The following is a 16,607-nucleotide window of genomic DNA, read 5'->3' as shown; positions in this document are numbered from 1 at the left end:
ATATTTTTAATAATGCACCAGGTTAGAGGGTTCCTTGTACAATTTACAGCATTAGTTCTCTGAGAATCTCTTTCATATCCAAGCAAAATTGGTATTGTAACTGAAATATCCCTAACCGAATCGATATTGAATCGAATCAAATCAAATTGGAAATCAAATCGAATCGGGAAATCAGTGGTGATACCCAGCCCTATTTGTATATATGTGGATTGTATATATGTATGTTTTCAATTATAACCTGCCAAGGGACTGCAGATGAAAATGATCTGTAAGCGGTACAATACATCAAATGGTAACATTTTTTAATTTAACATTGTACATTACCATTGGGTCCTTACCAGTACATTAAATAAATAAATAAATATTTGAGTTAAAACTTTGGCTTTTTAATTGTAGCGCCCCCTTTAGGCCCAGCAGTGTAATTTTTAAAATAATATAACACAGTGACAAAATGCATCATCCCTTCAAGTTTTGTCAAAATCAGACCAGAAATCAGACCAAGGATCCCCCCTCAAAAATCAAAGTGATTTAAATAGGCAAAAAAAAAACCCAAAAGAAATTCTACTTCTATTCATCCAGTTGCTTTTAGTGTTTCTCCTGCAGAGCTGAGAGGGACGGACTCTCAGGAGCGATATCGTCTCTTTTATGAATGTTTTGGGGGTTGCAGAGCAGGCGGAGAGGGTCTGATGGTGTTTAAATATTAATTGTACCTGCGAGGGCCGTCGACACTGAAGATATTGTTATTGTTGCTTGTGTGTGTGTGTGTGTGTGTGTGTGTGTGTGGGGTTGGTGAGTTTTTAAGGTCATCGTACTTCCTTTCTCCTCTGTTTTGTTGTGGGAATTATTGTGAGAGTCAAGGTCTCTCTCTCTCTCTCTCTTTCTTTCTCTCTCTCTCACACACACACACACACACACACACTCACACTCTACCGCCTTTAAATTGCATGCAGCTGTCAGTATGAATATGTTTCTTTGAGCCCTGTGACCTTCTCTCGCTGCAGAGCTGTTATATTCTGTATACAGAACGCTCTGATGACCCCCCCCCCGTGACCTCAGGAAGTAATTGCCGCATCAGTGTGTCTCTTCCCGCCCTCGCCCTTGACCCCAGGAAGTGATTATCGCGGCGTTAACGGCCTCGCGGAGACCGCAACCGCAGCTTCCTTCCTGCGTTTGTGTTCGTTTTTAAGCGAGCTCCGTTTTGGTCCAACACACCCTGAGGAGGAAAAGATATATAGATATATAGAACGGGCTCTGCAGAAAGGCAGTCCTTGACCTGCTGGAACACACACACACGCACACGCACACACACACACGCACACACACACACACACACACTATGTGACTATGTTTGGAAACTGGCAGGGAATGAGGGCATGGGAGGCTTTTGGCAGTGACTTCTGTATAGTAGTCACAGACTGCATGACTACAGCATGTTCTACTTTTACGTGTGTGTGTGTGTGTGTGTGTGTGTGTACGTGTGTGTGTGGTCAGTGTGTGTGTGTGTATCTGTCCATCTGTGTGAGCGTTTTTGTGTCTGTATCTGTGTGGACAGTGTCTGCGCCTTTGTGCCTGCATGTGTATATCCCAGTGCCAGTGGTCAGTTTTTTGTGTGTGTTTGTGTGTGTGTGTGTGTGTATGTGTGTGTGTGTGTGTGTGTGTGTGTGTGTGTGTGTGTGCGGTGCCAGGCCATCTGTGGTTCTGGCTGGCCTTTCCAGCGTGGGCGGCGGGTCCCTGGACAGTTTCTGGCTTCTCTTCCTGGATGGTCCTATGGGTCCACTGGGACTGAAGCACACAGCGCTGACCAGTGCCTCTTACTGGGAGAGCCAGTACATTCCAGTACAATGAGGGGGGGGGGGAGGAGATGGGGAAGAGGGAAGAGGAAAGGATGGAGGGATGGTAGAGGAAACGAGAGTACAGGAGAGGAGGAATCGAACAGAGAGGAGAGGAGGAATCAAAAGGAGAGGACATGAACGCAGGGAAGGGAAGAAGAAATAAGGGGCAGTTAGGGAGAGCAAAGTAAGGGAGAGAGGAAAGGAGAGGAGGAAGAACGCCCCCCTCCCCCCAACACACACAGACACAGACACACACACACGCACACACACACACAATCTTTCATCCAATTTTTCCAAACTTTTTTTTACACCTGTAATGCTGTTTGTCCCCTGGGAATCACAACGCTGGTATTTTTTTCTCATTATTTTCATTTGAAAGTATGTGTTTTTGCACGTTCCTTACAGTGTTGACAGGCTAACCCAGAACACTAGACGGTAAAAACTATTTCAACCTTTAGCACTGAGCTTCAAACAGGTTTTCATTAGTCTCATAGCAGCGGCAGGAGCCACAACCATCGATTCCATTGACCAGTAATTTTGGTTCCTTGGGCTAATCGGTGTAGTTTTGAAGGTGAGCTGCATCACTCCCTCCAGTCCCGTCAAAATCAGATTAGTAATGTCTCAGATATTGCATGTAATGGATGGATAAATGTACAAACTTAATGGAATGCATTGCTGAGATGCGTCATTTTCCCAATTTTCGTTAAAATCTAATCAGTTGTGTTTGAGATATTGTTTGTGACACATGGATGAGCCGATAAATGAAAGAACAGACAGAGAGACTGACCCAGGGACTAACAGATGAACAGAGACACTAATTAATGACTACAGAACCTAATAGATGAAAAGAGAACCTAATAGATGAAAAGAGAAAACTAATAGATAAACAGAGAAACTAATAGATGAAAAGAGAAACTAATAGATGAAAAGAGAAACCAATAGATGAAAAGAGAAACTAATAGATGAAAAGAGAAACTAATAGATAAACAGAGAAACTAATAGATAAACAGAGAAACTAATAGATGAAAAGAGAAACTAATAGATAAACAGAGAAACTAATAGATAAACAGAGAAACTAATAGATGAAAAGAGAAACTAATAGAGAAACTAATAGAGGAACGGAGAAACTAGTAGATGAAAAGAGAAATAAATAGATGAATGGAGAAACTAATAGATAAACAGAAACTAATAGATGAACAGAGAAACGCATTAATGAAAAGACAAACAAATAGATGAAAGGAGAAACTAATAGATGAAAAGAGAAACTGATAGATGAAAGGAGAAACTAATAGATGAAAAGAGAAACTAATAGATGAAAGAGAAACTAATAGATGAAAAGAGAAACTATATGAATGGAGAAACTAATAGATGGAAAGGGAATCAAGTAGATGAGCAAAGAAACTAATAGATGGAAAGGGAATCAAGTAGATGAGCAAAGAAACTAATTAATGAACAGAGAAACTTCTTGATGAAAAGAGAAACTAATAGATGAGTGGAGGAACTAATAGATGAATGGAGAAACTAATAGAAAAACAGAGAAACAAATTGATGAACTGAAACTAATTCACGAACAGACAGAGGACCGGACAAGTGACAGGAAAGACGAGGGAGGCACTGACAGTGAGGAGGTGCAAAGAAGTGAATGAGGGAGATGAGAGGAGAAGGAGAAGGAGGTCTGCTGTCGCCACGGTAACCGAGCTCCAGCCTGGACACCAGATCTGTCGCCTTATGGTCGAATCAGGAGAGAGAGAGAGAGAGAGACTGAGGAGAGTGGGAGATAGGGAAGAGAAGGAGGATCGAGAAAGAAGAGAAGAGGATGGAGGAAGCATGAGAAAGAAGGATGGAGAAGAGAGGAGAGAGAGAAAGATAGGAGAGAGAAGAAGGAGGGGAAATAGGGAAGTGAGGAAGAGAAGGAGTGACGGAGGAGGGTGAAAGAGAGAAAAAGTAGTGTAGAAGAGGTGGAGGAGCAAGAAGAGCGAGGGAAATAGAGGAGAGGAGGAGTTTGGAAGAGAGAGAGGAGACAGAAGAGGGAAGAAGGAAGGATAAAGAGTGACAGCGGAGGGGAGAGAGGAGAGAGCAGGAAGGAGAATAAGAGGAGAGGAAGGAGGAAGAGGGAAGAGAGAGAGAGTGGGAGGAGAAGGAGACAGGAGGAGGAGGAAATGTAGAAGGAAATGAGAGAGAGAGAGACAGAGGTGGTGGTGGAGAGATGGAGGTGTGAGTGTGTGTGGGTTTTTTCATCCATGTCTCTATTAAGTGCAAATTGATAAAGACGCCCCAAATTGCTTTCCTGCACATATTTTTTTCCATTTCATTTCATTTAATCTGGTAGTTTCATTGAGATCCAGATGTCTCTTTGGGGATGGAACCTGAGAACAAAAAAAATCATAAAATTTACCAAGAAAATACAGGTAACCCTTTGTCTTACAGTCATCCAACAGTACTAGATATACCAGCTAAATACATGGTACTGGTAGTATTACAGAATACACATGGTACATCTTCATGGTAAAGTGGTAAAATGGTAAAGGAAAATAAATTGTAAATGGTATGGTAATTTCATGGGAAGTCCAGGTAAGTTTCACAAACCTTCCAAGTTGGTAGAGCTGAACAATTACTCTATAAGAAAAGCTAATGTATAGGAAAATATTGCCTTAATTCCTTGAAATTACACAATTAAGTTATTGCAAATGTAAGCTTGCAGTACCTACAAGACAGCTCCTGGTATTGATGGATAATAGAGAAGGTCCTTAGGAATTAACCTCTTAAACTCGGGCTGTTGCCATCCTAAACCTGGGACAGGTATAATGTAGTTACGTTTTAATATAATTCAGCTGTTTCTAAGTATTTACCTGCTTAGTTACAACTGTAATTGCTTGTTAACTCACTCTTCTCACCGTATATTTACCTGGTTAATACCTAGCTCCAGATTCTCGAGAAGCGAGGGCAATCTGCAAATTTTTTTTTGCGCCTCAGTTGCTTGAGCTAAGACCGCAGATTTTTTCGTTTTATCCACTGAGACATTTATGCAAATCAGAATTGTGGCACAAACAAAACCACAAAAAGAGCACAAGCTAATATCCCCCTTCATCAACTTCTGTGTGCTTCAGCTGTAAGACTAATCCACCAAGGCTGCACCCTTACGCCTTAAAGCCCCTTTGTAATTACAGCGTTCTCTGATCTGATCTGACTCCAGGATGAAAAGCCTCTCCTCTGCTCTCTGACTTCCAGGAGATAATACCTGCATCTTGCATCAGTGATAGAAGTCTTTCTCAATTGACAAACTCTTTACACAAAGTCTTTGTTCCACCTTTCAAAGGATCTTATACATGCTACATTCGTTTAGGGGAGTTGGTGTTGAAGTGTTAGTGAATTGGGTTCAATTTGCCTGGCCTCGCCTACATGTAACTATTATGTGGGCAAAGTAATGAGATTTAGATGTAATTTGCATATGCATGACCATGACAGGTGCAAAGAGGCTTTATATTCGGAGCGCTATAGGAATGCTTTCCACTCACTGCACACAGTTAGTAGCATGGCTTTCTGATTTGGTTATTTTGGTGATGTAGTGCACACTCTTGTCACAGTTTGTACCAAAACAAGGACGTAGCGTTATTGAAATAAAATATCATAAAAAAATGTGAGATGTCATTGCTTTTAAACTGAAGATTTGCACAGATTTTGAGTGAGCGGATGCCTTTTTTCAAGATATCATCGCTTTAAACTCACTGAGGGAGACAAGTAATTGTAGTTTTGTTGCATCGTGACAGAAGCCAGATCAGATTTGTAAGAGACAGGGCGAGAGAGAGGAAGAGAGAGAGAGAGAGTCTGACATGTGTACGTGTGTGTGTGTGGGTGAGTCTATCACCGTATCAGTTCAGACCTAACCATCGCAGAAGTTTTTTTTTTTTTTTTTTGCTTGTTGAATTTCTGTAGCACTTTCACTCCATCTCCCAGAGGAATTATTTGGAAAAACATCATCCATCCTTTCAGCCATCAGAAGGGAGACGTTTAAAATGTCTGTCATTCTCATTCAGCTTCTGTTTGTTCATCTGTCCATGATATCTGTCCACATATCTGTGTTCATATTAGTAGCTCGCAGTTTGTTCCTCTGGATGATGCGCAGTCTGGGATCATATCAGTGACTCTCAGTGTGTTTGTGTGCATGGGTCTATAATATTTGGTCCATTACCAGTCTATGATGCTATCAGTAGCTCTCAGTTTATTTGTGGATGTTTATCTGTTTATAATGTGTGTGTATTACCAGTGTCAGATCATATCAGTAACTATCAGTGTGTTTATGTTCATCTGTCCATAATATTCAGACTGTTATTGCTCTGTGTGATCACATCAGTAGCTCTCTGTGTGTGTGTGTGTGTGTGTGTGTGTGTGTGGGTGTTCATCATGAGTCTATATTATCACTGCAGGTCCATTACAGTCTAGGCTGTATCAGCCTGCATCAGTAGTGGGCTCATGGAAGCTGCTGGGCCACACTGACAGCAGAACAAGACACTGATTGGAGCGACACTAATCAACACTTGACAGTTTTCTAGGTCTCATTACTGCTAATGAGCCGATCCACTGAACCCAGCGAGGGGCCGCTGGTTCAGCCAATTACAGCCCTGTTTGTTCAAATAAACACAACTATGGTGGGATGATGTGGCAGCAGAGAAGACAGAGGCTGTGGGCATTATTAAATATGAATCGGTTTAGATATGGGCTCCATAGAAAAAAGGAATTAACTGTAATTTGATAATTCGATTGCCTTAATTGCTTCCCAATCGCACAGATGATTGTTAATATTTAAGGCAGATTGGTCATGGCTGCTGAGCGTCTGTATGTGTGTGAGTGTGTGTGAGAGAGAGTGTGTCTGTGTGTGTGTGTGTTGGCAGAGTCTGAATGGCAGATATTTAACATTCATAATGAATGTGCTTCTCAGCCATGCTGTTTGAAGCCGTTACACTTGGCGCCTTTTGACTTGGTTCATTGAAAAATTTAATATGAGGCTTGTTTTGCTGTGAATGTGCTCACATCTCTCTCTCTCTCTCTCTCTCTCTCTCCCCCTACAGAAGCAGGAGAGCAGGGAGGTGTTGGTGGGTGTTTTGTTCCTGGTGTTTCCTTTCATTCCCGCCAGTAACCTCTTCTTCAGGGTGGGATTTGTGGTGGCTGAGAGGGTTCTGTACATGCCCAGGTGAGTGTGTGTGTGTGTGTGTGTGTGTGCGTGTGCGCGCATGTGTGTGCGTGCATGCATGTACCTTCATATGTTTATTGATATGTGATCATATAACTCCAGACTAGTAATTTCCAGTCATATTATCAATGTAAACTAGTGACTAAACATTATTTCTTGAGAAAATAATCCAACTAAAGCAGGTTTTGTTAGATATTTTATTGATTCTTCAAACTAAAACTACTTTTTTTTTTTTTTGGTCCACTGCAGTATTTTATCCAGCTTGCCTTTCATTGGCAGGAGTTGGGAGTGGCTAAGCAACAAAACACTAATTCTATTAACTTTTTTAATAATTTGAAGTCCCATTTGAAAAACACTCATTTACTCACTGGATTTAATGAGATGGCGAGCATTCACCTCCCCTGAGCTGTGGAGAGCAATTTGGCGGTACTTTGGCATGTGTGTGTGTGTGTGTGTGTGTGTGTGTGTGCGTGTGTGTGTGTGTGATCAGGAGAGGTTGGCTCTCAGACAGCAGTGTTGTTCTCTGCTGTTCTTCTCACTCAAGAGCCTCTCCACTCTCATGGCAGAAATTCTTTGCTAGCCTACTTTCTTTTTCTGCTCTGTCGCTCTCTGCCTTCCTTTTCTCTCCATCCATCAATCTGTCTATCATTCCCCCCATGCCAGACTCTCTCTCTTTCATTCTCTTTCCGTCTCTCTTGCTATCTCTGTCTGTTTCTCATTCTCTCATCCCGTACTCACATAGTTAAACTTTATTTCCATCTCTCTTCTTCCTCTCATCCCTCCATCTCCATCTCATTCCCTCCACCTCTCTCTTTCCATCTGTATCTTCCCTCCATCTTCTACTCCAGGGTAAATTGTCATCTCCCCTCTGTTCACTCCAAAGGTCCCTTCAGTCATTTCCAAGGGCTTTGCATTAATCCCTTTCCATTTCACTTTCTTTATCCGCGCATCTGCAAGAAAAGTGCTTTTTGCTTGTTCAGTCTATCCTTCTCTCTGTCTGTCTGCCTCTTTGTTTCTCCCCCCCTCTCTCTCTCTCTCTCTCTCTCTCTCTCTCCCTCACTCTCTTTCACTTTTGTCTCTCTCTCTCAGGCTCTGCTGGTTGTTAATCCTCCTCCGTTTTGTGATGTGTGAAGTGTGTAAATGTTCCCCGTGAATCATGGGATCCATAGGGGCTGTGGGTGACCTTGATTAGGCTTAGAGGGCCTCTGGGACACACACACACACACACACACAGTGAATTGTCCTTCTCAGCAGGGGGATTTAGCTGGAGGCAGATGCCTTCGGGGGGTAGAGCTCATGAAAATCCCCTGACTTGATCTCGCTCTGCGCTCACTTAACCTCCTGCATGGCTAATTGCAGTGTAGCTGTCAGCCGACTCTTCTGCCACTTCAGATCTCAGTTCAAACAGCAGCTCCCCTCTCTGTTCCTCGTTTTCCCTCGCCGCTTTGGGACGACCGAGGCTCAGATGCTCCAAACGTGGAAGCGGTCCTGTCTCCGCATGGCTAGTGACGCGTTCAGAAGACAGAACAGAACGCGAGGCGTGCTGCGCCGCCAACCTGCTGTGTTGTGTTGTTGTCGCTAGGCAACCGCAGAATCAGCCGATAATCAGCTAGCAGCCAATCAACCTGCTGTTGTTTGTTGCGCTGGCTGGCCTCGACGTGATTTAGCAAAATTATACAGTTATTATAAACAACAATAAAAGGCCATGATAAAAAGTTAGCAGAAATGTGGAGTGCAGCTCTAATTTGCCTCCAGCCCTGCTGCTTTCTGTTTAGATTTGTCTGGTTAGTGAAGTCGTAAAGCTCCGGGAGAACCGCCATGTTTATTGTTTACAAGAGTTTCCGGAGAAGTCCTGCCTCTCCGTTGATTCACTTGGATAGCAGAGAAAAAACACAACAACATCTTTCCGTGGTGAGTTGAACTTTTTTCAACTTGGGGCTTTCAGCGCACTCTTCCAAAAACACGAGATGTCCTATACAGGGTAAAAAATGCAAGGCATCCTGCAACGCAAAAGCAGCACACAAAATGCGTCACTTAACAATGAAAACAATTAGGAGAGGACGCCCTCTGCTGCTGAAAACACGTCCTGTGTGATCGGCCCCTAGACACTTGAGAAAAAGGATTGGAGATGGAAGAGGGAACGGAGAGAAGGAGTGTTTCTTCTTCTGTCTCCCATCCTCTGCCTCTCCTCCACCTGCCTCCTCCCTCCCTCCCATCCTCTGCCTCTCCTCCACCTCCCTCCCTCCCTCCCTCCCATCCTCTGCCTCTCCTCCACCTCCCTCCCTCCCTCCCTCCCTCCCATCCTCTGCCTCTCCTCCACCTTCCTCCCTCCCATCCTCTGCCTCTCCTCCACCTCCCTCCCTCCCTCCCATCCTCTGCCTCTCCTCCACCTCCCTCCCTCCCTCCCATCCTCTGCCTCTCCTCCACCTCCCTCCCTCCCTCCTTCCCATCCTCTGCCTCTCCTCCACCTCCCTCCCTTCCATCCTCTACCTCTCCTCCACCTCCCTCCCTCCCTCCCATCCTCTGCCTCTCCTCCTCCTCCCTCCTTCCCATCCTCTGCCTCTCCTCCACCTCCCTCCCACCCATCCTCTACCTCTCCTCCACCTCCCTCCCTCCCTCCCATCCTCTGCCTCTCATCCACCTCCCTCCCTCCCATCCTCTGCCTTTCCTCCACCTGCCTCCCTCCCATCCTCTACCTCTCCTCCACCTCCCTCCCTCCCTCCCATCCTCTGCCTCTCCTCCATCTGCCTCCCTCCCATCCTCTGCCTCTCCTCCACCTCCCTCCCTCCCATCCTCTGCCTCTCCTCCACCTCCCTCCCTCCCATCCTCTGCCTTTCCTCCACCTCCCTCCCTCCCTCCCTCCCATCCTCTACCTCTCCTCCACCTCCCTCCCTCCCTCCCATCCTCTGCCTCTCCTCCACCTTCCTCCCTCCCATCCTCTGCCTCTCCTCCACCTCCCTCCCTCCCTCCCATCCTCTGCCTCTCCTCCACCTCCCTCCCTCCCATCCTCTGCCTCTCCTCCACCTCCCTCCCATCCTGTACCTCTCCTCCACCTCCCTCCCTCCCTCCCTCCCTCCCTCCCATCCTCTGCCTCTCCTCCACCTCCCTCCCTCCCATCCTCTGCCTCTCCTCCACCTGCCTCCCTCCCATCCTCTGCCTCTCTTCCACCTCCCTCCCTCCCTCCCTCCCATCCTCTGCCTCTCCTCCACCTGCCTCCCTCCCATCCTCTGCCTCTCCTCCACCTCCCTCCCTCCCATCCTCTGCCTCTCCTCCACCTGCCTCCCTCCCATCCTCTGCCTCTCTTCCACCTCCCTCCCTCCCTCCCTCCCATCCTCTGCCTCTCCTCCACCTGCCTCCCTCCCATCCTCTGCCTCTCCTCCACCTGCCTACCTCCCATCCTCTGCCTTTCCTCCACCTGCCTCCCTCCCATCCTCTACCTCTCCTCCACCTCCCTCCCTCCCATCCTCTGCCTTTCCTCCACCTGCCTCCCTCCCATCCTCTACCTCTCCTCCACCTCCCTCCCTCCCTCCCATCCTGTACCTCTCCTCCACCTCCCTCCCATCCTCTGCCTCTCCTCCACCTGCCTCCCTCCCATCCTCTGCCTCTCTTCTACCTCCCTCCCTCCCTCCCTCCCATCCTCTGCCTCTCCTCCACCTGCCTCCCTCCCATCCTCTGCCTCTCCTCCACCTCCCTCCCTCCCATCCTCTACCTCTCCTCCACCTCCCTCCCTCCCTTCCTCCCATCCTCTGCCTCTCCTCCACCTTCCTCCCTCCCATCCTCTACCTCTCCTCCACCTCCCTCCCTCCCTCCCTCCCATCCTCTGCCTCTCCTCCACCTCCCTCCCTCTTCTCCTCTGCCTGTTAATTCTGCTAATCTCCTCCCTGCTTAGTTCGACCAGGGAGTTTCTCTTACAGTGGTGGAGTCGTCCACAGAGGCTAGCAGCAGGATTAGCAGTGATTTCCATGCAGACAGATATTTAATATCGCCTGTGCACCACTCTGCAGAGCCCAGACCACGCCAACACAGCAAAGCATGACAGATCACAGCACCGTCCACACAGCACTACAACTGTGTATCAGCCTGTGAAGTGACAGCAGTGTAGAACAGTGCAGCTCAGGTAGGGGTGTAGCTATTCCTGCCCTAAAATGATAACGTCCCAGCATGCTCGGATGCTGACTGAGAAGCCTGTGTGTTTGTGTGTGTGAGTATTTCTATATGCAGCGGAGGCTTCTGGAAAACGAGTGAAGCAGAACCAGGACGGAACAGAGAAAAAAACGCTATTGGCTCCCGAACTTGCCGCTGCGTTTCCGTGGCGACATACGAGCCAGGCTTCGTTAAGCAGCGGTTGTTGCCGCTTCAGCTCAGCGGCCCTGAGATTGCAGAATAAAGAGGAAAGTCTCCAGCAGAAAGGAAATCATTTAACGGCACAAACAACGCAACTCAGAGCGGCGGAAATGTTTCACTGGAGGCAAAAAAACAGACTTTACAGTAGACTGCTGCTCGGGTTTAGTGGAGAGGAGCTGCTGAATCACACAAGATACCATCACTGTCATCCTGCACTGTTTCAAACACCCACACATACACTCTGTCTCTGTCAGTTTCCCTCAAACTCACCATCTGAAACAACATAAAAGTAAAATATAAGACAGAAATACACACACTGCCGCTACTTCTACCATTATGAGGATGTTCCATTGGCTGACATTCATTCACTAACCCCTAACCCCTAATCTTAACCTGCACCAGTGCATGCCTAAATTTAAACCTAACCTAAACCTAAACCTAATCCTAATCCTAATCCATAAACCCATGTCCTAACCTTAAACTTGCCCATTAAAGAAGTGAGCGCCGACTAAACTGTCCTCACATTGCAAAAGCGTCCTCACGGCGAAAGTCTAAAACTCAAACTGGTTCTCACAAGGATAGAAGTACAAGAACACACACACACAAGCAAACATACACACACACACACACACACACACACACCAGTACCCAGTACCCCTTGCTGGGATGTTATCATCTTGGGGCAGGAAAGGATATACATGTCTTTTGTGTGTGTAGAAGTGAGTGTGTGTGTGTATATGCGAGCTTGTGTGTGCATACCTGTTGTGTGTGTGTGTGTGTGTGTGTGTGGGTGTGCATGCTTGTGTACTGTATATGTGTGTGTGTTTGTGTGTGTGTGTGTGTGTGTGTGTAGCCCAGTAATGCATGTCAAGGCACTTGTCTAAGAGCTGAATGGGGTTGTTTTTCAGAGGAGAATTAGCGCAGGCTAATCTCATTCTCTGCGATTCTGATTCACTTGCTGTCGGGTTTCAATGTCACACTGACTGCTAACACGCACACACACACACACACGCACACACGCACACACACATACACACACACACACACACACACACACACACACCATTAACTACCTTGTCACTCAAACATACTGTACACAGCTTGGAGTCACCTTGCCCAGGCTCAGCAGAGAATAGAGAAGCTCTCCCACAGCAGTGTGTGTCCTATAGGAATAGATATACAGTATATATACTGTATATCTATTCCTATAGGACACACGCTGCTGTGGGAGAGCTTCTCTATTCTCTGCTGTATATAATAGGCTCTATAGTGCATGCTATCAGAGCAGATAGAGTATATACCAAGTGTTCTATGTACTGTGGTGGGAAGCATAGAGGCTAGAGAAGCAGGCTGGTGACTGGAAGGCTGTCAGTTCAGATCCCATGGACTGACCGCCCATGAGAGCAGATATATCTGCTATGTATGTATTCTACTGTATCTACTGTATCTACTGTATCTGTGCATTTGCTGCTCTATGCCTGCCTCATATCCTCAGTATTGTGTTTATCTACAGTTCAAACTGTATCTACCTATTTAGAGCATGAACTGCTCTATTTCAGACTCATCACATCTCCTCCTGTCTCCTCTCTGTCTCTATAATGAAGCTGCTGTGGAGGCCAGTGTTTTGCTGCAAAAAAAATTCTGATAAGGATTTCACTTGAGGTTTTACTTTTTCCTGAGTTTAGTAATTTAGCTAAGAAAATTACACCAAACACCTCACACTTATTCCTCAGGTACGATAAAACACCACAGTCAGTTTGCCACAGACCAGCTTAAATACGGTACGAATATCCCACAGTTGCCAAAGTAACGTAACACGGACATTAGATCTGTTGAAGCTAAAACTAACATAACTGCTAACATAACTGCTTGGCAACAGCGGCCAAATCCAGACAAACAAACTCTTTGATATGAAATTTCCTGTATGATTTGATGTCACATGCATTTCAGCAGGAAACTCTTAGAGAAAAAATGAAGCTAAAAGACTGTAAACTGCATCGGACTGGTTCGTTAGAATTAACAAGCTGCAACAGCAATAATGTGCAAAAACGTCTGAAATCAAAGATAAAGAAGGTCTAACTAGACAGAGGAAGAAACATTTATCCTGCTTGACATGGAAACATATGGCAGTTCTGTCACGAAACACACACTAACTTAACTTAATTCACCTCAAAAAGAAACTGAACCATATCTAAACTGTTAAAGTTAAGTAGCCGTTCATGGCAGCTTAATGTCCTTCAAGTTTTTTGTCACTAAGGCCATATTTGCAACATCTATCTGATTTTAAGGAATTACTGAGGATAAAAAACACAACACAAGAATGAAAGTGACATTAATAATAATAATAATAATAATCCTAAGTACAGGAGTTGAGGTGAGTTTGTGCAGCTCAGTCTCAAGTGTTTTGTTTTTGAAGGAAGCTGGACACAGGTCTCCTCCCCATGTACTCTGACCAGCCAGCCTCTCTCTGATGGCTCGATAAGAAATACCAGCAGAGAGAGATACTGAGAATGACTGGACACACACAGAGAAGAATGAAGGGAGGGAGGGAGGGAGGTTGGGAAGTGTCTGCAAGCTATTTAATGTCTTTCTGCTGATGGACACTGGAGAGGAATTGTGTGAAAGAGCGAGGGAGGGAAGAAGGGAGAGAGAGAGAAAGAGGGCTGAAGTCTCTGTCACTCTCTGGGTTTCTACATTATCAGGTGTCCCTGTTGAAGACGGATGCTCTTTTCTCTGTTCTCTGTCCACTCTCTTTCCGTTTTCTGTCAGCTTTCTTGTTTTTTTCCCCTCACTCACTCTCTCTCTCTCTCTCTCTCTCTCTCTCGCTTCCCTCCTCCTCGCTTTCACACAATTCCTCTGGAGGATAAAATCGGCAGACAGACTTTAAATAGCTTGCAGACACCTCCTTCCCTCCCACCCTCCCTCCCTCTTTCCACTTTGTCTATCAGTCTTCCTCTCTCATCTTCTCCCTTGACTCTCTCTCTCTCTCTTTCTCTCTCTCTCTCTCTAATCATGGCTCACATTTTTTCCGCCTTATCACCGTTTTCAAGTGATGCCAATGTAATCCTTGCTCGGTATTCTCTCTCTCAGCTTCTTCTCTTCCCTCCATCCTTTTTTTTTTTACTTCTTTCCTTCAAGGTTTACTTTTCAGTGTATCTCCACTTAGATGGAAAGTGTGCAATAGTGGGGAAGGAATGAGAAAGCCCCTGTTTGCCTTGAGCACACACACACACACACACACACCTTAATGCAGACGCTGGCTCTCGGTTGGTGCAAGGTGTGTGTGTGTGCAGATGTTAGCAGAGAGAGAGAGAGAGAGCGAGAGAGAGAGAGAGAGAGAGAGAGAGAGCACGTCTGCTAAACCCATCATGCGCACACAGAAGCCATTTACACCCAGCTTGTTTACCATGTCATCCTGGGTCAGTGGTGTGTGTCTTCCGTCTCCATGACAACCGGCGCTGTCTGAACCCCAAACAGGAAGTGTCTGGGAGCGTGTGTGTGTGTGTGTGTGTGTCTGCTGCTCCCTTGTTATTGAATCCTTTCCAGGGAAAGTGGTTGAGACGCTGTGTTTGTGCGAGAACCCGCTGCAGCCACCCATGTTGACAATAGCAGCACCCACGGGACCTGAAGGCACTTTGGGTGAAAGTCCAAAGTTGGGTGTTGGTCTGTAGGAGTGTCAGAGTGACGACAGTGACTGTGTGGATACAGCACACATTGAGAATAGCTGATTTAATGATGGATATTAACTTTCTTTTCTTTTTCTCTCCCTCCTCCCTTTCCTTCCCTCCATTCCTCCTCCCTTTCTTCCCTCCTTCCTCCCAAACTCTCCCTGCCACTTACACCTTCCTCCCTCTCTCCTCATTTCCTTCCCTCTTTCCCTTTCTCCTTCCCCCTCTCCCTCCGTCACCTACCTTCTTACTCCCTTCATCTCCTCCCTCCCTCTACTTTTCCCTCCCTCCCTCCATCCCCTCCGCTCTATCTCCTTCCCTCTCTTTTCTCCCCTCCCTCTTCTCTTTTTCCTCCCTCATTTCCTTCCCTCCTCTCATCCCCTTCCCCTCCTCCCTCCCTCTCTCAATCACCTACTATTATCTCCCTCCTCGTCTTCCTCCTCCCTCCTTTTTGTCCTCTATCCTCACCTCCCACCCTCCTCCCTCCACCCCTTCCTCCTCTTCTCTTCGCTCCCTCCCTCGCTTACCATCTCCACCCTCCTCTTTTCCCTCCTCCTTCCCCTCCCTCCCCCTTTTCTCCCATGTCTCTTCTTTCCTCCCTCCTCCTTTTCACCTGCCATCTTGTCCCTGCTCATTCTTCCTCCCCACCTCCTCCCTCCATGCTTTACCTTCTCCCACCTCTTTCTCTTCCCTTCCCTCCCTCTTTCCTTCCCCTCCTCCTCCTCCAGTATGGGTTACTGTATCCTGGTGGTCCACGGTCTGGGCCGGCTGTGTTCGGTGGTGGGTCGCTGGGGCACGACGGCCCTCAGCGTCTCCATGCTGCTGCTGCTGCTGCTCTTCTCCTGGAAGACCGTCCAGCAGAACCACATCTGGCTCTCCAGGGAGGCCCTCTTCCGGTAGGTAGTGTGTGTGTGTGTGTGTGTGTGTGTGTGTGTGGGGGTATGACTTAAGTCACTTTCAGGGACACAAACCAGACTTAAGACCAGCTGATTGGAAGGCTTGTGCAATTGGGGACAAAAGTTGTGTCCCCAATTGGTAAAAAGCTGATTTTTGGGTCAGTGGTTAAGGTTAGGGTTAGGGTTAGGCAAGTAGGGGTTATGGTTAGGGTTAGTCTCCAGGAAATTAATGTAAGTCTATGTAAATACCCCAAAAGTGACATAAGTAAGACTGTGTGTGTGTGTGTGTGTGTGTGTGTGTGTGTGTAGGTGTGTCTCTTACTGTCACACCTGCAGACTTACAAAGTATATGTCTTTTTTTTTTTTTTTTTTACATGTAGTTGTTGTCGTGTGAAAGCCTCATAACTCTAATCTTCATGTTCTATCTTCACCTGAAGGTTTACATGGTTCTGTATGGGTTGAGGAAATTCTTCGACCCTTGGCCTTATGAAACCTTATGAAAAGCATGGTGGTCAGGCTTAAAAAAAAAGGCTGTAGTTGTGTCCTGGTGGATTTCTCCCTATCTCCCCCTCTCCCTCTAACTTTCCTTCCTCTCTCTACTTTGATCTTTGTCTAATAAAGGAGAAAATGCCCCCTGAATATAGGATGTTTTTCTTTGTTCCTGAAAAGTTGATGTTTT

The 16,607-nt window shown here is 46.3% G+C and overlaps 1 protein-coding gene across 1 annotated transcript in view; it reads left to right on the top strand.

The window, feature by feature from the left end:
• Positions 1-16,607, top strand: part of tmtc1 (transmembrane O-mannosyltransferase targeting cadherins 1) — a gene marked incomplete at its 5' end in the record, with an annotated part of 45,489 nt that overhangs the window by 12,368 nt on the left and 16,514 nt on the right. Inside the window, 2 exons of the mRNA XM_071546212.1 lie at positions 6,899-7,020; positions 15,761-15,928. Of these exons, the coding sequence (XP_071402313.1) occupies positions 6,899-7,020; positions 15,761-15,928 (290 nt within the window). The remainder of the gene's footprint in view (positions 1-6,898; positions 7,021-15,760; positions 15,929-16,607) is intronic.

This window comes from Centroberyx affinis, unplaced genomic scaffold (genome assembly GCF_046629955.1).
Source record: "Centroberyx affinis isolate AG114_WGS23_722 - 3 ecotype Tasmania unplaced genomic scaffold, CSIRO-AGI_Caff_v1 ptg005179l_1, whole genome shotgun sequence".
Taxonomy (NCBI): Eukaryota; Metazoa; Chordata; class Actinopteri; order Beryciformes; family Berycidae; genus Centroberyx; species Centroberyx affinis.
This window is presented reverse-complemented; position numbering and strand designations above follow the sequence as displayed.